This window comes from Thalassophryne amazonica, chromosome 14 (assembly GCF_902500255.1).
Source record: "Thalassophryne amazonica chromosome 14, fThaAma1.1, whole genome shotgun sequence".
Taxonomy (NCBI): domain Eukaryota; kingdom Metazoa; phylum Chordata; class Actinopteri; order Batrachoidiformes; family Batrachoididae; genus Thalassophryne; species Thalassophryne amazonica.
The window spans coordinates 94,360,808-94,385,477 of record NC_047116.1 but is presented as its reverse complement, the minus strand read 5'-3'; the positions used below and the strand labels follow the sequence as shown (position 1 = coordinate 94,385,477).

General features: G+C 41.6%; 1 protein-coding gene across 2 annotated transcripts in view; it reads right to left on the bottom strand.

The window, feature by feature from the left end:
* Positions 1 to 2,925: 2,925 nt before the first annotated feature.
* The window catches only part of mcm3ap (minichromosome maintenance complex component 3 associated protein), a 57,811-nt gene continuing 36,066 nt past the window's right edge, over positions 2,926 to 24,670 (bottom strand). The window contains exons 19-30 of one of the 2 annotated variants that reach the window (XM_034186845.1): positions 24,196 to 24,264; positions 23,990 to 24,124; positions 23,723 to 23,876; positions 20,218 to 20,482; positions 19,353 to 19,450; positions 10,325 to 10,715; positions 9,909 to 10,199; positions 9,645 to 9,765; positions 8,645 to 8,752; positions 5,694 to 5,855; positions 4,043 to 4,193; positions 2,926 to 3,302 (exon numbers count right to left, since the gene is read on the bottom strand). In XM_034186845.1, the coding sequence (XP_034042736.1) occupies positions 3,135 to 3,302; positions 4,043 to 4,193; positions 5,694 to 5,855; positions 8,645 to 8,752; positions 9,645 to 9,765; positions 9,909 to 10,199; positions 10,325 to 10,715; positions 19,353 to 19,450; positions 20,218 to 20,482; positions 23,723 to 23,876; positions 23,990 to 24,124; positions 24,196 to 24,264 (2,113 nt within the window). In that variant the 3' untranslated portion in view covers positions 2,926 to 3,134. Of the gene's footprint in view, positions 3,303 to 4,042; positions 4,194 to 5,693; positions 5,856 to 8,644; positions 8,753 to 9,639; positions 9,766 to 9,908; positions 10,200 to 10,324; positions 10,716 to 19,352; positions 19,451 to 20,217; positions 20,483 to 23,722; positions 23,877 to 23,989; positions 24,125 to 24,195; positions 24,265 to 24,670 lie in introns of those variants that run through there. The other variant, XM_034186846.1, reaches the window with a different exon arrangement.

Below are 24,670 nucleotides of genomic sequence, written 5' to 3'. Positions count from 1 at the left end.
GGAAAGTATTCACAACACTTCACTTTTTCCACATTTTGCTATGTTACAGCCTTATTCCAAAATGGATGAAATTCTTTTTTCCCCCCTCAAAATTCTACACAAAATACCACATAATGACATGAATTTTTTTTTTTTATTTTTGCAAATTTGTTAAAAATGAAAAACTAAGAAATCACATGTACATAAGTATTGACAGCCTTTGGCATGAAACTCAAAATTGAGCTCAGGTGCCTCCTGTTTCCACTGATCTCTGAGATGTTTCTGCAGCTTAATTGAGTCCACCTGGAGTAAATTCAGTTGACTGGGCATCATTTGGAAAGACACACACCTGTCTACAACCCCTGGCAAAAATTATGGAATCACCAGCCTCGGAGGATGTTCATTCAGATGTTTAATTTTGTAGAAAAAAAGCAGATCACAGGCATGACACAAAACTAAAGTCATTTCAAATGGCAACTTTCTGGCTTTAAGAAACACTATAAGAAATCAAGAAAAAAGATTGTGGCAGTCAGTAACGGTTACTTTTTTTAGACCAAGCAGAGGAAAAAAATATGGAATCACTCAATTCTGAGGAAAAAATTATGGAATCACCCTGTAAATTTTCATCCCCAAAACTAACACCTGCATCATATCAGATCTGCTCGTTAGTCTGCATCTAAAATGGAGTGATCACACCTTGGAGAGCTGTTGCACCAAGTGGACTGACATGAATCATGGCTCCAACATGAGAGATGTCAATTGAAACAAAGGAGAGGATTATCAAACTCTTAAAAGAGGGTAAATCATCACGCAATGTTGCAAAAGATGTTGGTTGTTCACAGTCAGCTGTGTCTAAACTCTGGACCAAATACAAACAACATGGGAAGGTTGTTAAAGGCAAACATACTGGTAGACCAAGGAAGACATCAAAGCGTCAAGACAGAAAACTTAAAGCAATATGTCTCAAAAATCGAAAAATGCACAACAAAACAAATGAGGAACGAATGGGAGGAAACTGGAGTCAACGTCTGTGACCGAACTGTAAGAAACTGCCTAAAGGAAATGGGATTTACATACAGAAAAGCTAAACAAAAGCCATCATTAACACCTAAACAGAAAAAAACAAGGTTACAATGGGCTAAAGAAAAGCAATCGTGGACTGTGGATGACTGGATGAAAGTCATATTCAATGATGAATCTCAAATCTGCATTGGGCAAGGTGATGATGCTGGAACTTGTGTTTGGTGCCGTTCCAATGAGATTTATAAAGATGACTGCCTGAAGAGAACATGTAAATTTCCACAGTCATGGATGATATGGGGCTGCATGTCAGGTAAAGGCACTGGGGAGATGGCTGTCATTACATCATCAATAAATGCACAAGTTTACGTTGATATTTTGGACAATTGAAAGGATGTTTGGGGATGATGAAATCATTTTTCAAGATGATAATGCATCTTGCCATAGAGCAAAAACTGTGAAAACATTCCTTGCAAAAAGACATATAGGGTCAATGTCATGGCATAGGGTCAATGTCAACGAGCAGATCTGATTTGATGCAGGTGTTAGTTTGGGGGATGAAAATTTACAGGGTGATTCCATAATTTATTCCTCAGAATTGATTCCATATTTTTTTCCTCTGCTTGGTCTAAAAAAGTAACCGTTACTGTCACAATCTTTTTTTCTTGATTTCTTATAGTGTTTCTTAAAGCCAGGAAGTTGCCATTTGAAATGACTTTAGTTTTGTGTCATGTCTGTGATCTGCTTTTTTTCTACAAAATTAAACAACTGAATGAACATCATCCGAGGCCGGTGATTCCATAATTTTTGCCAGGGGTTGTACATATAAGGTCCCACTGTTGTCAGTGCACAAACCAAGCATAAAGTCAAAGGACTTGTCTGTAGACCTCCGATTAATACAGAAACATTTCTGCTGCTTTGAAGGTCCCAATGAACACAGTGGCCTCCATCATCTGTAAATGGAAGACACTGGGATCCACCAGGACTTTTCCTCGAGCTGGACACCCATCAAAACTCAGGAATTGGAGAAGGGCCTTACTCAGGGAGGTGACCAAGAACCTGATGGTCACTCTGTCAGAGCTCCAGCATTCCTCTGTGGGGAGAATCTTCCAGAAGGACAACCATCCCTGCAGCAATCCACCAATCAGGCCTGTATAGTAGTGGCCAGACAGAAGCCACTCCTTAGTAAAAGGCACATGGCAGCCCACCTGGAGTTTGACAAAAGGCACCTGAAGGACTCTCAGACCAGGAGAAACAAAATTCTCTGGTCTGATGAGACAAAGATTGAACTCTTTGGTGTCATGTTTGGAGGAAACCAGACACCATATTTACAGTGAGGCATGGTGGTGGCAGCATCATGCTGTAGAGATGTTTTTCAGCAGCAGGAATTGGAGACTAGTCAGGATCGAGGGAAAGATGAATGCAGCAATGTACAGAGACATCCTGGATGAAAACCTGCTCCAGGGTGCACTTAATATCTTTTCTTTGGCTGACCAAGACATTTTGCTTGGAGGCCAATTTCACCAACAAATCATACCACTTGGAGTGTAATTTTGAAATAACATGACTTTTATGCAAAGCTACCAAGGTAACTGAAACTTTGGGGAATGATCTTATACTGAAGTTTAAGTTCAGCAAATTTGCTGGACCTTTGTAGGATGTATTACAATTTTTAGGGGTTCTGGAGTTTTTTGGTCACCCTGTACATGTGACAGTTTATTTTTATTAAATTTGCTAAACTTTTTTATGTCATCATCATGGGGTGTTGTGAGTAGAATTTTCTGGGAAAAAAATTATTCCATCCATTTTGGAATAAGGCTGTAACCTAATAAAATGTGGAAGAAGTGAAGTGCTGTGAATACTTTCTGGATGTACGGTACAATGAAACAAGACACTTAAAAAAAAATGAGAGACCAATACAGTCAATACACCTTTATTACTAAAAAAATAAAATGCATAAAAAAAATGTCACGTTTTTCGGGGAGGATCCCACAGTACCTCTTACAGAAGGGAGCAGTCACTGTGGTAACGAACACACCGTGAGGTCACACGGATGGATTAAAGTTATTTTAGAAACACAATCCAACATTTTCAAACAAGAAAAGGTAGAAACTGTGTTCTGGTAGTTACATCAATCAATCATCTACAATACTTAGTAGGTATTCTGTCTTCATTCCGAAGGCCAGTTCTTCTTCTTTGTTGGCCAGAATCTCTTGTTCAAGTTCCTTCAGCCTCCATGACAGAGGTACACGCATGTTCTTACACCAGCCTCTTTCTTCTGTGGACTCCTCAGACACAGGCTCCTAGAAAGTCATCAGTGAAAAATACACATGAACTTCAGAATACACATTTATTTCTTACAGCTGTCTTATTTCTTTACTTTTAGATTATGTAGAGGAACATTGGACTTAATGGTTAAAACTCTTTCTTTATCCAATGTAGCGGTTTTTGATTCTGCTCACACAACTATTCATCTTGATCAACTGTGTTCAACTAATCATCAGGTGGCAGGAGATTGAAGAAAGAATATTTCCAAATTCACATGTCCCTGGTGGGTCAGGTCAGGTAGCAGGTGCATCACCAACCAGGCAACCACCCAGACAGACAACTGATCCAACCCCACATCTCAGAAGTATCCATCTAACTGCACGTGGCCAGGTGATATGTGGACTTAGTGGTTACTACTGGTGCCTCACAGCAAGAAGGTCATGGGATTGATTCCCACATGTGGCCCCTCTGTGTGGAGTTTGCATGTAGTGGTGCAGTTTAGCTAAAATATCCATAAAAATTGTTCATTTTGTGATAAAAGCATGGAATTTGGTACACATATACTAAATTAACTAATGTTTGTTTTCAGATATGGAGCCATCCTGGAACTGAGCTCTAATGAGCTACAGGGGACAATAAAGAATTACACAGGGGTCAAACTTTAGAAATGCTCCAATCATGTTGAAAAATATATCACATTATTTGTCTGATCATAACGATTCCAAAAAAGTATAGTTTGTACTATCTCTGACTGAATTCCATGGAGATATCAGACCTGTGAGTAAGAGTTGTTTGCAGACTTGGCTGTGGGAACAGGTGAGATGGTTATGGGTTTGTACAGCAGGATGGAGGATGGAAGGAAGAGTGGTGCAGACACGTAGTCCAATGACTCTTTTTCCAGTAAACGCTGAAGATGTTCCATACACCTGTGCAGCAGGACAGTGAATAAGAATAAATGAGAACTTTTTCTTTCAAACATAAATATAATAAACTATAAATGGCTCTCAGAGCAACACCCCCACCTTACATGTTTGAGATGCAGTTTGCAAAGGAATGTTTAACCAAATATTAGTGGAGATGTGCGTATAATTTTGTGCCCGTATGTATAATTTTGACCCTGTGTGGGTTAGAGACTACTCAAAATAAATTCAAATATGTGCAAACAATTCTTGGTTTTTTTTTGTCATTAATAATGTTTGCTGTACAATCATTCCACCCTGACAAAAGAACAGTTCCATTGAATTCATGCCCATGATGAGTGTATGTAAACCTCTGACCAGACCTGTACTTTATTACTATACTTTAATGATTGTACTAGTCTGTGATGCCTTATGGTTTGAATCAAATTAAAATAAAAGTCATGCCTTTTGCTGAATCACTCATGTTTTCTTAAAAGAACAGCACACATTCTACAAGGTATGTAAACTTATGAGCACACCTGTGTGCCCCATGAACAGTTGCATATGTTGACACTGACAAGCAACAAGAATTGAAGTGAATCTGTTTATGTAAGGCGCACCTGATTAGAACAATGCTCATAAAAACATGAGCACATCTGGATACAGCATTTACAGAACAAAGGTGTCGGACAAGAAAGCCACAACTGCTTAGTGGAAATGAGAAAAACACTTGAACGGTGTGCGACTCTTCGCCCGGTGGAAGAGAGGGCTGACATGTCCAACGTGTACGATTATAATAATGTGTTCACAAACACACACAAACATGACGACACTACGTCCAACATATTGTGTTCCTCACAGGGGGACAAAAAAGCAAACATGAGGAAAAAACCTGACCAAGTCCGGAAGCGATACAAGTAAAGTACTAGCTCTGTGCACAGGCTGAGCACATGATGCATTTAGGAGCAGATGACGAGTCCATGCCGTTGCTGAATGGTGATTTATTGTCATTACACAAGTGCAAAAAAATTATTTTATGGACATCCTCCAAGAAGCCCACTCATGCTTCTGTGTCCTTGGAGAAAACACTCGATCGACATCAGGGGTGGGCAATTTGTTCCAGAAAGGCTCAAGAGGGTGCAGGTTTTCTTTGCAGCCACTTATTCCACCAGGTGATTTCATTGATTAACTGATTCCATCTGCTCGAAGTAATATTAATCAGTGAAATCACCTGGTGGAATCAGTGCCTGCAAATAAAACCTGCACCCTCTTGGCCCTTTCTGGAACAAGTTGCCCACCCCTGATCTACAATGTCTCAGCCATGCCAGCTGTAAATGGGTACCAGCCTTGGAGGGGAAGTAACCTGCATCCCGTCCAGTGGGGAGCCATGGACTCTCATCTGCTTGACACTGTGGAATTGGGAGATAAGCTCCGACCCCACGGATCCCTACGGCCTGTACAGGACTTACTTCTTCAAGAAGGGGCTTGAACAAATACAAACACACAATAGTTTGACGGTTGCTGTACCTTTGGCTGTGGACCTTCTCCTCCTCTATGCTCCGCAGGAGGTGAGACACCTGCTCTTGCAGTGTAGAAGTGTGAGAGATGTCCACGGGGGCTGACTGGGCCTCCTGAGGTTCCATCAGACTGTGGACACTGAAAGGTTGTGCAGAAACAGCAGCAACTGCACTGTGAGTGGAAAACAGAATTTAAGGGAAAGATTACGGCAAGTACCCGTGAACGTAAAGAGAGACATATTAACCATTAACAGGATCATTTAACTCACTCCTTCTTCATACAACCAGTATATTATTCATTTTGTTAGTGAAGCAAAAAAATACACACATTTTTAAAAATTTATTTGCAGCACACATCAGAAGTTGGCTGGTGAGGAAGAAAAGTTAAGCTGGAAAAAACCACACACACGAGGGAACAATCTGATACTCATTGACGTGATACAGGAGCACGTCGCAAAACCACAGAACAACGTTAAAATGTTTGTCCGTTCGTGCTAAAGCCCACTTAGCTAAATCCTGTGGTTTTCTTGTGAATATTTAGTGATGTTGTTGCTCTTGGCAGAACCAAAGTTTAAAACAATTAGTTCCTTGATATTTGTTTATGTAGGGTGTCTCAAAAAATGTACCCAAAAGTATTTTGACAGCACAGAAAACCAATCAATATCAGACATTTTCTGTACGACCATGTGGCTGAAGCAGGTCATTTTAATCCCCAATGTGCAGTTTTTGGTTCAGTCTTTCCTTTTGGATGTTTTAACCCTTTTTTTTTTTTTTTAACACAACATGATCAATGTAACCTCCTCGCCTGAAGCTTCAAATCATATCTTTGGAAACAAATCATCAAATCATCCGTCTCCAGTTTTCCAGAAAACCACCTAGCAAATTCAAGTGTCCTTGCCATTTTCTAGGGAGTTAGTTTGCTCTGAGACTGAATTTTGTTTGGAAAGAGATGCAGGTCAGCAGGTAGGATGTGCTGCACAGAACTCAACAATTTTTGTTCTCTGAATTAGGGTCAACTGCAACATTTTTTTTCCCTGGACTTCAATGTCTTGCAGAACACACTTTAGGGCTCCTGAAATGACAAAATCTCTCTCTCTCTCTATATATATATATATATAAGAAAACTATTTAATTTTTTGTTATTAATTGTAAAACAAAGGGAGGGCTTAGCCCTGTTAGCCAATTGATAGCAGCGGTCTCTAGTTTGCGCCCTGTGTTGGGTTGAACGTGCAAACTACATACTACATTAAGAGTGACGCATAATGTGGATAATAAACACAAAAATACATTTCATGAACACAGAATGGTGAGTATGTCCATGTAAAAGACTGAATGTTCTGGTCGTATGCAGAGACAATGTTATTTATTTATCTCATGTATGCAAATGAATCACATCGTGGGAACAGACTATGGGTGATTCTTAGACTACGGGCACTTATGTCCTTTGATCATATTGTATGAAAAACAGAAAAAAAGGTGAAATTTCACACTTTTATAGTTATCTTTACAGTGAAACTGTGTTAAGAAATTTGTTCTAGTAGTCTATGATGACTTTTTCACCTTTTTTCAGCATCATTATATGCAAATATTGCCGTTTTGTGCTTGTCCCACACCCAGACTTTTGATCTTCAATGATAAAAATGAATGGTAAAGAAACATTTTTTCTAATGTTTTAAAATATCTCTCAATAAAATATCAGTAAAATAATCAAAACATAATTGGGGTATTCAATGTCATACAACTGTTGTGATTTTTTTAAACAAAATGTAGTTGTCCCACACTCGTATTGCCGTAATTTCCACCACAACACTGTAATGTCCCTTTAAACAGTTTGTATGAAAGATTGTTTGGGTAGTTTCTATGGAGATAAACAGTGACATCAGAGCACATGTATATAGCGCCTAATCACAACAAACAGTTGCCCCAAGGCGCTTTATATTGTAAGGCAATGGTGTGGTGGAAATTACATTTACAAGGCTAATAGTGCCCGTAGTTAAAGAATCACCCCTATATGCTGTACGCACACACTGACACGATGAGAATTAAGATTTTTTTCTTTCTTTCTGTTTACCCCATGGTTACTCCGGTGCTCTGTGGTTGAGCTGTAAACATCTTCATGTGTGCAGCTTTGAAGTCCGGTCCTTTTTCAGGTTTTTTTTTTTTTTTTTGCTCTTTTAGCTGCTGTTCTTGAGGATTTTTAGTCGCCATCAAACCATCTGCCTCCACATAGCACAGATTTATTTCCTTACCACTGCTGCCTGTGTGCTTACTCTAGCAGTTGGTGAGGTGAGACCTTACTTATGTGTTGCACCTGAGGCAGCTTTGTTGTGATTTACTCTGTCTTTTATCTGTTTTATTGCCTGTTGTAACTTTATTGTTATTTTTAATTCATTTATTTATGATTGGGGGTAACTTGGTGCCCATTTTTAAATTATGTACAGCACTTTGGTCGCCTGCCGTCGTTTTAAATGTGCTTTAGAAATAAAGGTTAAGTTGAGATTATAGGACGTCTCTCTGGAGGGTCTTCGGTTATTGCTTGAACAATGTGTCAAATGAAAGGTTACTTTGGGAGACTTAGACGATACACACCACTTGCATCTTAAGGCGTCAGCTGCAACACTGTGACCATTCATCATCCTGTGTGTAGTTTTAATTTTAAGCAGCTTGGTGGTCAAGTGGTTAGCATGCTTGTGTCCAGAGCAGAAGGTTCATGTTTTAGGGTCACTCCTGCCCATTCTCCATGTCATGTGGAGTTGCGTCATGAAGTGCATCTGGCGTGAAACGTGCCAAAATCAACAAGCAGATTTGTACTGGATCTGCTGCGGTGACCCAGAGTGAAAAACTAGAACTGAATTATAATTATAGTCTTAAATTCCATCATTGTAAACTTGTTTTCATGATTGTGGTATTTTGTATAGTTGCTCTGAAAGTGCTGAACAAATAAATCCACTCCTACATTACCTCTCAGAGAGAAGGTCCTGTGTGTCAGTGGCCACCAAACCCTGGTTGGTTCCTGTGTGGCGCTGCTTGTCTGCGTGGGTTTCCTCCAATACTTCTGGTTTCTGCTCACTATCAAAAACACACGTGTTACATTTGTCACTGTGCTTCATGAAGACAAGGTTACCTGATGCTTCTCGTCGTTAAGAGTGTGATTAGTACAGGATGAGAATATTTGGATAAATTCCTCATTTGCGAAATATTTTACAGCCATACAGACTGAGCAGAGAGCACAGAGCGACAAATATATATATATATATTTGGTCCTGGCATCACAAATTCCCATAGCGTCTAATGAACTAAGTAACTACAATGAACAAAGTTAACACTCTGTGTCATATTTAAGTCGTGAGCTGTAGTTCAGAACAAATAAAACAGAAGCTTTGATGGAAGCATCTATATTTAGCAAGGAAGTTGTTAATGCACCAGCTCAAGTTATGAAACTGCAGCGAGACGTCCAACATAGACTCTGAAATTTTTAGTTTTCCATTTTAACTTTATTTAAGGTTAGTCCCATTTAGACTGAGACCTCTTTTGCAAGGGAGACCTGGACAATTATAAAGTTTCCAGTCCACCTAACCTGCATTTCATTTCCTCCAGAGCACCTGGAGGAAACCCACACAAACGCGGGGAGAACATGCAACTCCACACAGAAAGGCCACAGGTGGGAATTGAACCCATGACCTTCTTGCTGTGAGGCAACCGTGCTAACCACTAATCCACCGTTCTGCCATCTTGCACTGTGTCATAGATACAGCGCAAGATGTATGTATGACCACAGTGCTGCCAAAGTTCTTTGGTTTGGGTGTGTATCTCTGGATTCTGTAGCGGACAGGAGTCTACAGCTGAATGGGGGCAAATAAAGTCTCTTGTCCAGGGACACGTGAGGTAAAGAAAGTAAAATGTAGCATGAACATCAAAATCCATGTACATGTTCAAGTTTTTAGGGATCTTTAGGACTCACCCTTCCTTCTTCTCTCGATATGTCTTCCAGACAGCTTCAGTCCATTCATCAGGAGGACTGAAGCCCTTCAGTGACTCTGTGAGGAAGTAAACCAGGATCTCTCCATCCTCTGTCACAGCACCTGGAAATAAAATACACAAAGGCTTAAACCCCATCATGTTGTTCATGGAGGTCACCATGAGCAGACAGGAAACACGTCAAGGCTCAGCAGCTCTTCATTTAAATACAATCACAGTAAAGTAAGGTTCTACAGAATGCTCTTACCTTCACAGAAAGATCGTCCAGGGCACCGCCAGTCTTTCAGTTTGTGGTCGATACAAAATGCAAGCACATCATCCCACGGGATCCAGCTGAAAGCTGAGCACAAACTTGCACCTCCTCCAACCCAGTCCCTTAAGGTTCTGTGTGCTCCGGCCAGTGGACCACCATGGCCTTGTAGCCTCACCCGTTCCAACAAGTTCTCCAAGCGTGACATTAACAAGTGCCGAGAGCATGACGATATGGGGATCTGAGCAGCGTAGCAAAAAATGTAAGCGCACAGCTCAGGCCACGAGTCTACAGAGTGAGACAAACAAAGCATGAAATGATTTTTAGTCTCCTGTTTGGAATTCTTGCACTTAATTCAAAGTCTACACTCACAGAAAAGAAGGAAAAAGTCAAAATGTATCTCAGAAACTGACCAGTCCTGGATGGCAGCTCCCACTGTGGGAGCTGCAGGCTGAGGATGATGCTGCGCAGCCAGTTAAGGTGTTCAGCAGAATTCCAGCCAACGGGAGGGACAAAGTCACGGGTTTCAGGTAAACAGAACTCCTGTGCTGGCCATGACAGCCTGGAAAGATCTGGCAATGACACCACATCAGCGAGGTGTGATAGGACAGCGTTGTATAGCTGGATTATAGGCACAGGGTCCTGGGAAGGCAGATGTGCATCGGCCCGTTCCTGCCGTTGATCATAGAGCTTGCTAGTAAATTCATGAGCCAAGCTGTGCTCTACAAGCTCCACAAGGGTTTGGCAGGACAGTGGAGGGCACTGTGGCGCATGAACGACAAGCCAACGCACAGCCTGAGTTAGCTGGATGCAAAGAGGAAGACAAGTTTATTAGAGCTTAAACAATGTTCAAAAATGTCTTTTAATGACAAATGTATTTCATATTAAACACCAGAAAGATTTAGTACTTTACAACAATGATCAGGATAGCGAGGCTAAGGTAAGGCCAATTACCACAGTCTTAAAAATGGATGGATGGCTTTATTATCATTGTCATTACAACGAGATTTCCACACTCACATTCCACAGACAATCAGCAATTAATCCACAATTATTACTTGTTTACCATAATAATGGCACACATCAGAATTAAGACAACACATTTGACATTGTTTATGTGCACTAAACTTGAAACAGTCCGTTTTCCAAATTGAGGCGATGTGAGTGTGTGGTAGCTGCTGCAACTGGAGTCGCGCCACCGTCAGCTTGGGGGGAACAGGGACCTGCCACAGCTAAAAACCGCGCAGCCCCCGCAGGGGAAGGGGTGGTGCGAGCGGTGGCCGGGATGGGGTGTGTGATGGGGAGAGCAGGAAGGGAGGTGAAGGGAAAAATGGAGCATGCTTCAGTCTTTTGTCCATGTCTAAGTCTGTCAGTTTATTGTCTTTGTGGGTTGAGATAAGAATGGAGCCGAATAATATCACCAAGGCCTGAATAAATTCCTCTGGAGGTAAACAGTGGGCAATTTGTCCTTCAGGCTCGATAAGCCTGGGGTGTTGTGGTTGAGCAGTGAAAAACACTTTTAACAGTTCCACTTGAACAACCAAATCCCAGTTATGAATTAAGAATACTCCCAATTATGAATTAAGAATATTCACCGGCCTCCGAAACCTGCAACTTCAACTGCAAGGCACGCATCAGCTCCATGGTGTCATCCAATTTGCGTCTGAGTTCAAGAGTCATCGCAGTCTGAGAATGCACTGCCTTGCCAACCTCGTTAATCAGGACGGACAAGCGAGGGGCCGTGGTTCTTGATGCCACCGTCTTGCCAATTTTCCGGTAGATCAGGGTAGCACATAAGCCAAAAAGTACCAGCCCTGCTACCATAAGTCCAAAAATGAATAAATCCTCGACGTCCTCAATGGAGAAAGGCACCAAGCATGCCACACGCCAAGAGCTCCAGGAGTTGAGAACATAGCCCGCAGGATACGTTCCATCTGGGCAGGTAGGATCCCCCGGTCCTGACCTTCTTGTAGAAAAAATGGTGTCAATAGTGTTCAGAGATCAGCTGATCAATTCCATGGTAAATCCAATAGTAGTCCAATAGATCCAGTATCCAATATAATTTGAGGAATTCACAGTCTGGTGAAGTAGGAACTTGAAGGTTAAAGCAGAGAACAGAGATAAGGGAGAGTGGAGGAGATGCAACCGCCCTCGTCGGAGTCCCAAGCTGTACAATGTATAATAGTTTAAACATGTTGTCGGAGAATGTGACTTTAAGCTCAAATTTCACCTTAGCACAAGGTGACATGTTACTGGATTAACCCACAGAACGTTTGGCACTTTCCAGAAGCAAGTAAGGTCATATTGGACTTTCCATTGCAAATGGGAATTCCCAGAAATGACTGTTGTGGTGAAAACAATGATGTGTGCTTATGTCATTACGAGTGTAACAGTATTTTAATCAAATCAATGATTAATGTGTTGACCTTGAGAAATGACTGAAGATGTAATTATTGAAAATGTGATTTATAAATGATTCATAATAATGATTTAATATGTGTTGTGATGATTATAGGTTTAAAGAATCAAAGTGTGAGAGGCTGAATTGCTTTTAGAAGGAAAAAAGGAACTAAGTTGTTTTCGAGTCAAAAAGGAGAAATGTGTTTAACTGTCAGTTAAAGAATGGAGAAGTAACTGGGTTGTTTTTGATAAAAAGAGGAAGTGTGCCTAACTGTTAGTTAAAGAATAAGGAACTTGTGAGTTGTTTTTCAGATGGAAGAGGAATTGTGTTGAGTGGGTTTTGAGCGTCATTGTTCCCTGGCAACCAAAGACAGTGTCATATAAAAACTGTTTGCAGTGAGGAAGCTACGTTATTCTTCCAGATCTCTGTAAAAGCTTCAGAGGAGCTCACAGGTTTTGGCCAACCTGTGGTGATGAACTGGAACTTCATGCATCGAGAGAATTTGGAATTTGGAACAGAGTCATCTGTGAGAGATTTCTACACGCACACACACACGGGCAATCCAGGAGAGAAGCTGAAGAAGGAGGAAGATAACCACTGACCCGTAATCTGTGTGCGAGAATTGACCTAAGACTTCTCTCTCTTTGCTCCCAACGATCCACGGACCGACACTCGGCATACGGTGTTGGTTCAGGTCGGCAGTTGCCGACTGACGGAGGATAACATTCAGCATACAGATTTTGGATTTAGGTTGGCTGTTGTCAACTGAAGAGGAATTCAAACTCAGCAAACAGAGATCAAGATCCCCTGGCCAGGGAGCGTGATCTCAAATCCTCATACTCTCACCTCCAAACTTTTAGGAAATCAGACCTGTCCCTACGCTGTACGGACCGCTAAACACAATTCTAGCAACTTCCCAAGAGTCCTGATCCATTAAAGCGAGAGCTGACTTTAACGGGCGTGGCCAGCTTGTATCAGGGAAGTTGCTAGAATTGACCGGCTTGTATCCTGGTTCCAGTGGAGGCTATTCCACCAAGGTGCGAGTCAAGCTTCAGCGGGATGGACGTCCGGATGGAGGCAGTGAGCAGCTAGACAAATATCCTCGCCGCCAGCTTAAACAGCTCTTGATCAGTCCCGTAGGTGACGCAGGCAGGAGGTTGAGGGTCTAACCCTTGTGACGGAGAGCTGGTCCGAGTGCCCTCTGAGCACACAGCTGGTATCGCCACCTTTATTACGGTAATCGGACACGTGGCACCCGAACAGGGACCTGACAAAGAGTTGTCAGGTCTGAGGAAGAATCCTGGCCAAAGGAGAGTCTTTGTCGTCGCCCAGGTGGGAGCCCCTGAGTAGATCACCAAAGGAGACAGTGTTATGGAGAGTGTCGACTTGAAACATATCAGGTTTTCACACCTGTCCAGAGGTGTGAAAACCCGGAGGCAACCACCAGGGAGACGAAGTAAAGGCGACAGGATTAATCAACGCAGGGAGCTGGGACAAGGACGAGAAGCAGACGTGTGACTGCTGGATCGTCAAAGAAGAGGATGAGAAGCAGAAGACTGCTGGATCAGATCGTCAAGAAAGCAGGTACGAGAGCTATATCGTGCTGGTCGGTGATCTACAGGAGAGTGTAGTCACCACCCCGTGAGGATTTCGGAGGGGAGAACCGGGGAAAGGAGCGACTGAAGAGGAGCAGTTAAATTGAATCCTGAGATCAGCGCTGAATAGCCAACTAGTCTGTCACTTATCCCTGACTCGAAGCGCTAAGAGAGGCTTTAAGGGGCAGACGACTCGAGATGACAAAGACCGTAGCTGCCAGAGTCAAAGAAGACAGCAGTGGTGGAACTGACAATCTCAGCAACTGAGAGAACAGCGAGAGAGACGAAGAGAGAAGGTTGTAATTGATATTATCAGGTTTAGTATAGAGAACAAGCAGTGAAATATGGCTGCTAAAGCAGTACCAAGTTCTATATCGAGCCCTATAGTACAGTCCGGAGAGGAAGAGATGGAAAATCCAGAAGAGACCTCAACAGTCCCTCACCCACCTCATAGGATTGTGCTGTATGGAAAAGGATACGATACTTGGGCAGAATCAGTCCAAAAATATGTTAAAGCCCAAAATGTGGAATCGAACACAGATCTTTTGAAGGAAGAAATGAACACGGCTATGAACGAAATGGGGGTGTACTACCCAGGTCTCCAGAAGGAAGGACAAGTGCTGATGGTTCTGACATGTCCGCCAGTCCCAAGAGGCAAGAAAGAGATCAAAGAATGGCTTGAGTGGTGGTGTGAACTCCTTGGAGATGAGTGGGAAAGGGGGCGAATCACTGTCCTGATAAGCCCCGAAAAGACCTACGACCCCATAGTAAAAATGACAGCTAAATTGTTGGGAGTAGAATCGATCTTGGATAATGTTAATTCAAGGGCGGAGTCCCAGTACAACGAGAATAAAGATGTGGCAGAACAGTTGAAGGAAATGGGGAAAAGGCTTAAAGAAGAGTATCCTGACAAAGAAGAAATCGGGAGTCAGCCCAATCTTCATGAAGCAAATGACCCGGATGATGAGAATGAGGAGGACATAGATAATCCCCCAAATACAGAAAAATTGGCAAGAGTCCCAAGGTGGGCACAGGTGAAGATGGCCAGGCCTTCCATGAAGATGACGACCATGAAGGAAGCGAACATAAACTAGACAGCTTAGACTCAGTTCAGACAAGTCTCAACCCACAGTGGATGAATCTACCCCCGGAGAGTAGCAGAGGGGTGACACCTGAGGTCCAAAAGCAAACCAAGACGCTGGCTGAGAGAGCAGAGAGAGAGATGAGCTTCCCAGGAGTACTAGGAAAAATTCCCTATCATTCATCATTCAGTGAACCCAGAAAGTTGGAGGACCTGAAGAGTAAAGACCCTCATGAAGGCCCAAGTTATCACTTCAAAAAAGAGGAACCATCACAAGAGATTCTCAGCCATAAGCCAAAAGCTACATCAAAAATCAACAGGCATACCAGGCCTGACTTTATGGCAGATTTAGACCCTATTCCAGAGGGAACCAGGAAGATGTTAACCCAAACTGGAGGTCGTGCTTACCATTATCGGGAGTCCCTGGGAAATAAATGGAGACAGTCTCATTATCTTCACCAATCGTAATTTGAAGATCGCAAATCGCAAATTACGAGCAGAACTCAAGGGACGAGCGGGGAGAGAATACAAAGAAGAACTTAAATTTGTAAAGGAGGAAATGAGCTGCATTCATTGTCAAGCTACCCTGGAACAAGCGCTCTCCTTCTGGGAGGTATCGGCAACTCTGTGGTGCCCGAAATGTTATAAGGATAACTTCACTGTTCAAGTGGCACGGGGAATACTGGGACGGAAGGATACTGTCTTTCTACCCCAGGTACCAACAGAAACATACCTGAAGATAGAAATTCAGGCGAGGATGGTCTGGCATTCTCTACTACTTGATCAGCTGCGACCCAACGCCTTAGCACCACCGGAGGGCTATATTTATTGCCCTGTGTATATCAAGATGTGAATGTACCCTAATGGCACACGACTCTCCACGGCTCATCTTGCTGATGGACGTGTTGTGGCTATTGGTTCCCCATTACCACCGATTCAACAACAATCCGAGCGGCGCACTACGGATGCTGGAGTACAAACAGAGGTAAGCTGGTGTCTGGATGCTCTCACACAAGCACTGATAGAAGAACATCCTGCGCAGCCTGAGTCGGAGAATATACTTGCTGAAGCTCTGCATCAAGAGGAAGCTACACCGCAACACACTACTTCACCCGCTGTACCTTGTTATACACCTATCACCCCGTTCTCCACACTTCCCCGAAGGAATATCAGCTGAGGAGTACGAGGTGACTTCGCCACAATTGGAGCTGCCAGTGGCATCACCACCTCTTGTGAAACGGTCCCCTGAGGATGACGACGGTTTACTAATAAGTGGCGATGAGTACTTGGTGCTGGATGAGTGTCTCCAAACTCCAGCACCGCTGATTCTGTCGCCAATGATGGATGAGCAAGAGGTGCTCACCCTTCATCCTGATGACAATGATGGAGGTGTCCTTATGGAGCTCTAAAGGGACTGGCAGAGCTTCAAGTCATGGAAGGGGTGTCGGACAATGTGACTAAGCTCAAATTTCACCTTAGCACAAGGAGACATGTTACTGGATTAACCCACAGAACGTTTGGCACTTTCCAGAAGCAAGTAAGGTCATATTGGACTTTCCATTGCAAATGGGAATTCCCATAAATGACTGTTGTGGTGAAAACAATGATGTGTGCTTATGTCATTATGAGTGTAACAGCATTTTAATCAAATCGATGATTAATGTGTTGACCTTGAGAAATGACTGAAGATGTAATTATTGAAAATGTGATTTATAAATGATTAATAATAATGATTTAATACATGTTGTGATGATTATGGGTTTAAAGAATCAAAGTGTGAGAGGCTGAATTGCTTTTAGAAGAAAAAAAGAAACCAAGTTGTTTTCGTGTCAAAAAGGAGAAATGTGTTTAACTGTCAGTTAAAGAATGATGTAACTGGGTTGTTTTTGATAAAAAGAGGAACTGTGCCTAACTGTTAGTTAAAGAATAAGGAACTTGAGTTGTTTTTCAGATGGAAGAGGAAATGTGTTCAACTGTCAGTTGTAGGGAAGTAAGTCCCTGAGACAGATGAGAGGGAGGTGTGAGAGTGGGTTTTGAGCGTCACTGTTTCCTGGCAACCAAAGACAGTGTCATATAAAAACTGTTTGCAATGAGGAAGCTACGTTATTCTTCCAGATCTCTGTAAAGGCTTCAGAGGAGCTCACAGGTGTTGATCAGCCTGTGGCCAGATCCCCTGGCCAGGGAGCGTGATCTCAAATCCTCATACTCTCACCTCCAAAGGAATTTTAGGAAATCAGACCTGTCCCTACTAAAGTGAGTGATCGGTTTTAGAGTTATTGAATCAAATAACCTGCCAATCATATTTCTAATCATATTTGAATCAATTTTGTGTTATCATCAGAACTATAATCCATGTTGACTATGTTGCCTGCACTTGCATAATCTGCAATAAATTCATAAACTGCAGTTAAAGCGCTGGTTCTGGACATTGGATTATTGAATCTCCTTAAGGTGTAAAAATTTAGTGTATTGGGTGTACAACAAACAGCTCTTATAGGTTGGTCTGGTTTAACGAAACTAACACATCCCTGAGGTCCGCTGTACGGATCACTAAACACAATTCTAGCAACTTCCCAAGAGCCCTGATCCATTAGAGTGAGAGCTGCCGTTAACGGGCGTGGCCGGCTTTTATCCTGGTTCCAGTGGAGGCTATTCAACCGGGGTGCGAGTCCAGCTTCAGCGGGGTGCACGTCCGGATGGAGGTAGTGAGCAGCTAGAGGAATCTCCTTGCCGCCAGCTTAAACAGCCCTTGATCGGTTCTGCCGGTGACACAGGCGGGAGGTTGAGGGTCGGACCCTACCGCAGGTGGCATCTCCCCCTTCTCAGTGATCTGACAATGTTTAACTGCATTTAGCAAGGTAACTATTACACACATTTAGCTCTGAAGAGACATTGTTATCTGTTCAGTAAGTGACAAGAAGCAGTTTACTCTTGAGTTCTTTGTGCCTTGTACAATAACCAAGCCACAATCTTCGATGGTCTCAGATGAGCCCATCCGGAAGAAGAAAAATGATGCAGTTGTCGACTGAGGCTGGCTCCAAAAGTGAGCAGGCTCTCATTCAAGTCCATGTTAAAATGTCCAACTTTAGAGCACAAATAAACATGTTGACAGAAAAGAACAGAGTAAAGTTTATTTTCTGTTTACGGAACTGCATTCAAGTACAAGCACATTGGAATTCTTGTTCGTTTCTCTGATTTGCAAAAATTCTTAAAAATAACAAAGTATAGAAATCATAAGAGTGGAAATAACACAGAAAGACACAAAGGTAGAATGAAAACAATATACACTGTATATATAGGTATATGTGCAAAGCAACTCTGAATTTGGTCTCTATAGATGGTTTCCTTCTCCATGACAACTGCATGGGGGTGAATTTTTTAAAATACGTTCTTAGTTTAAGATGATTTAAGATATAACATTCTGCATAATTAGGTGTGTGGTCACTCTGAGTGACAGCTGCTAAATCAAGCGTCTCCAAAGCGACGGTAGCTCAGAGTCCGCTCGACGCAGCTACCAGCTGTCGTGGAAGGCTGTGTCTGTCAGTTTGAGCATTTTAATAGAACTGGACTAACACGGCTTGTTTTGTGGTGAAACGTGCTAACGGATCGTCTAGAACCTCCCCGCTGCAATATATTTGCACTCAGTGAAATTCTCGCCTTATTTAATGCTGTATGTTAACAGCGTTGGCACTTTTAGCAGCTATCGGTAGACTGATTGGTAGGTCCCATTAATGCATGATTACTTAGGAAATAAGTGGCTCATAACTTATAACGGCCACACCAAAACAAACACTTATGAGAACCTCCACAGTCCCCAAAAATATGATTTAATAAACACACAAGCTGATGTTAGCCTGTTAGCTTAGCTGGCAATGACTCAAAGATAGGGGCATGTTATATTCACATACAAAGTGACCTGGGCTTCATACTGGCTCTTCCAGGTCTCTATCAAAAACCTATGGGTGTTTATCCTGTATGCATACAGTCTATGACGATAATATTAATTAGCCTGATAGGTTCTGTTAGCTCATGTGGCGTTTGTGGTATAAATAATGTGCTGATTCAATTCATTTTGCTCTTTGATGCATGAAGCAGCAGCACAACATTTCAAAAATAAACCAGACTCACAGACTGATACAACTTTTTTTCTGTTTACGATGCAATTTTTGACATAAGCAGCTCATACTCGGGTATGACTTACAGATGGGAAAAATGCAGTAACTTGAAAAGTGTAGCTACATTGTTAATGCTAACAGACAGATACATGTTGGCTATGAAAATGACCCTCTGACAAACTTTGACCTGAAAAGTTTAAAGGAGAGGAGACATGTTAATAGGGTGACAGGGTGAACGTGTTGTTGTACCTGTTTGGAACTCTGCAGGTCACTTGTGCTTTCTGGTATAAAGAAAAATTTGTACTCTGAAATAAGGCCGTCCGATACAAGCGTGTGCAGCATCAGCGCTGAGGGACATAGACAAGAGAGCAAAGTACAGTGAAAAACAGATTACTGTACGATACAGGAATCTTCAAATCAGCACCATTATCATCTGTCATCATACTTTTTGCCATACCAAGGGTTTTTTTTTTTTTTTTTTACTAAAAGAAAATTTACAGAACCAACCTTTAATTTTTCTGTTCAATGCTACATTCTTTGCAGTTTGGTAAAAAAAAACACAAAAATAAAAAAAATAAATAATAAAAAAATAAAATAAATAAAAACAAAACAAATTGCTCGTTTCTTTCATGAAAATTCAGTAAGGTATATCTTATATATTATATTCCAATTCTAAGGTGGAACTATGATAGTATACTAAGGTATGTCTAAAGATCTAAAAAGGAAGAGTAAAATAGAAGAGTAGAAAAGAGTAGAGTAGAGCCACTTAGGTGCCTGGTCTTGAGAACCAGGGATGGTAGGTTGAAAAGCTTTTTTATCTCATGGGACCACATGACCACAGCATTTTTCGACTTAACATAAACACAATAAATATACACATTTACCACAACTTCATCATCTGTTAACATAAATAATACTGCAAAAGCCAACATCAAACTGTGGAGCAACAGACGTTTTCCACAATCGATAGGATCAGAGCATTTCGTGACAGTGCCACAAAAGTACTAAAAGTTGGTCTCCAGCCCGATTCATTAATCAGCAACCAATAAAGATATTTTATGTATTTTATGTAAAACTGAGCAACATATCTACAGCATCCTTCTATCCACGGTACCTTCTTCCAGTCTCTGTGTATCACCGGCCATGCAGTTGGGGCCCGGCACCAGAAAGACCACAGGCAGCGGGCAGTACGATGTGCTCGCTTGCTGCAGCTGTTTAAGCTGAAGTAGGGCAGACAGCAGAGGCACATCCTGCTCGTCCTGCATGAGCTCGCCGTTGGGCAGGGCTGGAAGCAACATGATCAAAGCTCCTGTTCCTTGAATCTCACAGAAGTCTTCCATTCTGGACAGGTCATCTCCACTGAGTGGGCCTCGGGAAGCCTAAAAGGTTCCATAAAGGATGACTGAACAGAATACAGCAGATTTTCACAGCATCAACCATGGTTTGCTGTGGCGTTCAACACCACCAATAAATACTGCTGACAACATCTGGACTCGTTTTTAGAACTATCTATAGGTTTAAAAGGAAATTCTGGGATTTCTCAACCTTGGCACTATTTATTTATTTATTTATTAGTGAAGTTTTAGAGATCCGTTTTTCACTCAGAATAAAAAATGATGATCATCAGTCCCGTATAGAATTAGAGAGGTCACCAACCCTCAACCCTGCTGCTGGAGATCACCTGCCCTGCATGGTTTCCTCCTCTTCCTGTTCCAACCACTGCTCATTAACTAAGTCACGAATGCTCAGCCAATCAAAAGCAAAGAAACAGCAGACATGACTAATGAGCTGTGGCTGCAGTAGATACATGTAAAACATGCAGTCCATGTGACCTCCAGGAACAGAGGTGGTGACCTACGGGGCACGCTAAAAACTGAAACGTAAAGAGCTTGTTGTCGCCACTGACAAGGTCATAACCCTAAATCAGAAACACTTTAGATGGGATGGAAAATGGGTGATGAGGGGATCAACATCACAGTAACTCTGATGTGCAACATATTCTACAAGAAAGTTGGGGCAGGACAACTCGGGGCTAGTAATAATAATATTATTTCAAACAGGTAATGTCAACAGGCAACTATAATCATGACTCGGTACAAAAGCAGGTTGGGTTTCTGAGGAGCAAAGATGGACAGAGGATCTCCAGTTTGTCAACAAATGTGGGATAAAATTACTGAAATGTTCAAAAACAATGTTCCTCAAAAAAAAAAAAAAAAACGGGAAGAGATTAGCATATTTCTCCCTCTACAGTACATATTATGAAATGATTCAAGGAAGCTGAAGGAATTTCAGTGTGTAAAAAGGTTTAAACTGAACACCTGTGACCTCTGACCTCTCAGATGCCACTCCATCTACAACAGTAATTCACCAATAGCTGATATCACAACATAGGCAAAGCTGCAATACTAGTGTGAAGCCTCGCTGAATGGTACGTTCCAGCTTTCACCGAATTAAGTATTTGTTCCATTGAAAGAATGAAAAAACATTCATTATATGTTTTATATAGCAGCTAAAATAGATCCTTGTCATTTCATATTTTATTAATTTATAAACAACAGAAATGGGACTTACATTTGGTGTGCGTCACTGGTGCTTTGATGTCAACAGTCCAACACAAACTTTAAATTAGAGCCCAAAATTGTTCTCAATCAACTTGGAAAAACAGATACTTCACAAATAAATCTGATGATGTAGTCTGTGATGCCGTGCACTGACTTTGTTTACTTCCAAAAAAGTCCAGTCCAGTGAAAAAGAGTGTCAGAAATTTGTGCAGGTTTTCATCCTAACAGGTCTTCATGCCACCAGATGACTTACAGCATAGTGGATTTGTTTTTTTGTGTGTGTTCGAAGAATTAGCACAGTCAATTAGTTTGTTCAAATTGTCATCCATCGGCAAAACAAACTGTGCCATGTTTAGTGAAATGCCACCCCCACTAGTGTGTGCATGGGCGGGGTTCACAGTGTGCAATGGTACAAAATGTGTGGAACCAATTTGCAAGCTAAATGCAACGCAACACAAATGGGATGAATAACCCGTGTCACGTGACATACAATGCACCAATGAAATGACAAGCATCCACTCAGCCATTATATAAAACCCAAATACCATTTATGTCCATACTTCAAAATATTATATCATGATGGAAGGTGAGACATCACCCCTCCAATAGTGCAGCAGATAACCAGCCAGTCTCAGCAGAAGACTGCCCCTCCCTGAGCCTGGTTCTGCTGGAGGTTTCTTCCTGTTAAAAGGGAGTTTTTCCTTCCCACTGTGGCCAAGTGCTTGCTCATAGGGGGTCGTTTTGACCGTTGGGGTTTTTCATAATTATTGTATGGCCTTGCCTTACAATATGGAGCGCCTTGGGGCAACTGTTTGTTGTGATTTGGCGCTATATAAGAAAAAAGTTGATTGATTGATTGATTGATAAAAGAATATTCAGAGCGGAATCTTGCAACTGGCGATACAAGCATCAAATTCAACACAAGTACTCATTAGACATTCCTCTTTTGAAAAAACCGTTTGGCCACTTGAATAGGCAGCCAGGTAGGGGTCAATTGAAGAATTACACAGGGATAAAAAATTAGAAGACGTTCCAATCATATTGAAAGCTATACCACATTATTTGTCTGATCATAACGATTCCAAAAAGGTATAGTATGGACAATCTGTGACTGAATGTTATGGAGTTATGAGAAAAAAGCAGCAAGAATGGTGACAAAGGTCAGTTTCAGTTTGTACAGGGGTGAAAAGTTCAATTTGCACCAATTTTGGTAAAAAAATGATGCAAATTATTAGTTGAGTTAATACGGTTTTAAAAATGAATAGTTTGCACCATGTGTCATGCTTAGTTATCATGTTACGGGGTCACATGTCATAGAATGCAATGGACGCTGACCTTGCTTGACCTTTACTTTGGAGACCAAGCATTCAGCACTGTCAAAACTATGCCATTTATTAATCCTATTAGCTCAGCCAATAATTGCATCATTTTCTTTTACCAAAATTGGAGTAACTTTAACTTTTGACCTCTGTACAAACTGAAACTGACCTTTGTCACCATTCTTGCTGTTTTTACCCCATAACATTCAGTCACACATAGTCCAAACTATACCTTTTTGGATTCTTTATGATCAGACAAATAATGTGGTATAGTTTTCAATTTGATTGGAGCATCTTTAAATTTTGACCCCTGTGTAATTCTTCATTGACCCCTACCTGGCTGCCTATTGCAAATTCAAGCAGCAAGTCGATTTTTTTGTTTGTTTTTTTTCCTTTCAAGAGTAATGTCTACAGTGTATCTGTGCCAAATTTGGTGCTTGTATCACCATTTGAAGAATTGTTTCAGTTATCTGCTGCACTACAATGCATTTATTACAAGTCTAATCTGCTGGTGACTTTTCCAGCCCAAAGAACAGCTGCAGAAGCAGGGTTTTCACAAGCTCTCTGTTTTACAGAAAAGCATCATGCTACAATACAGTTCAAAACACTTTTACCATTGAGAAGACTGAAGAAATATGTGGCCATCAGCAGCAGCTTTACTCAACATTATCAAAGCTCACACACTGGAGCTGCAAATCTACATCTAACTGATTCAGTCAGCAACAGAAATGGATCTGACCTTTACACTGATGTGGACTTTATGTGTTCGTTGTCCGTTCAACTGGACAGTGTTGATGAGACAGAGCGTTTGCAATGCATCATTGGGCTGCTGCTCCCTGACCTCTGACTTCTCTTCACCACCAAACTTCACCTCCAACCACTCTGACAAGATCCTAAAGACAACAGGCAGGCAAAGTTTCAATGATAGTCAGCATTTAAAAATTAAAATAAAGTTAACGATAACCTTTCTGACTGCAGGTGCTGTCCATCATGAATTCATACTCACCCCTGGGCTATGCTAGCTGCACTCTCATGCTCACTTGGTAAGAGAAGAACAACTTTCCAGAAGATTCTGTCAGGTGGGTTGATGAAATTTTCAGTTACCAGGGCTGGCAGGTCGAGTGAAGCCCACACCTTATCTCTGTGACCGACATCAACAAGGGGTCAGCGTGCATTATTTAACTGAACAAAACTGAGAAACTTATTACTTACTGCAACAGCTGCTGATAGTAGTACTGCACTCTCATCTGGTGGCTTACTTCTTGATTTATTTTCAGCATCCTGAAGACATAAGACATGTTATAAACGGTACAGCTAGAAAGTATTCACAGCACTTCACTTTTTCCACATTTTTGTTGTTACAGCCTTCTTCCAAAATACTACTCACAACACCCCATAATGACATGAAAAAAAAAGCTTTTTTTTGCAAATTTATTAAAAATAAAAAAACTAAGAAATTATATGTACATAAGTATTCAGACTCTTTGCTCAATACTTTGTTGATGAACCTTTGGCAGCAGTTCCAGCCTCATGTCTTCTTGAATATGATGCCACCAGCTTGGTGCACCTATCTTTGGACAGTTTGGTCCATTCCTCTTTGCAGCACCTCTCAAGCTCCATCAGGTTGGATGGGGAGCGTCGGTGCACAGCCATTTTCAGATCTCTCCAGAGATGTTCAGTCGATTTC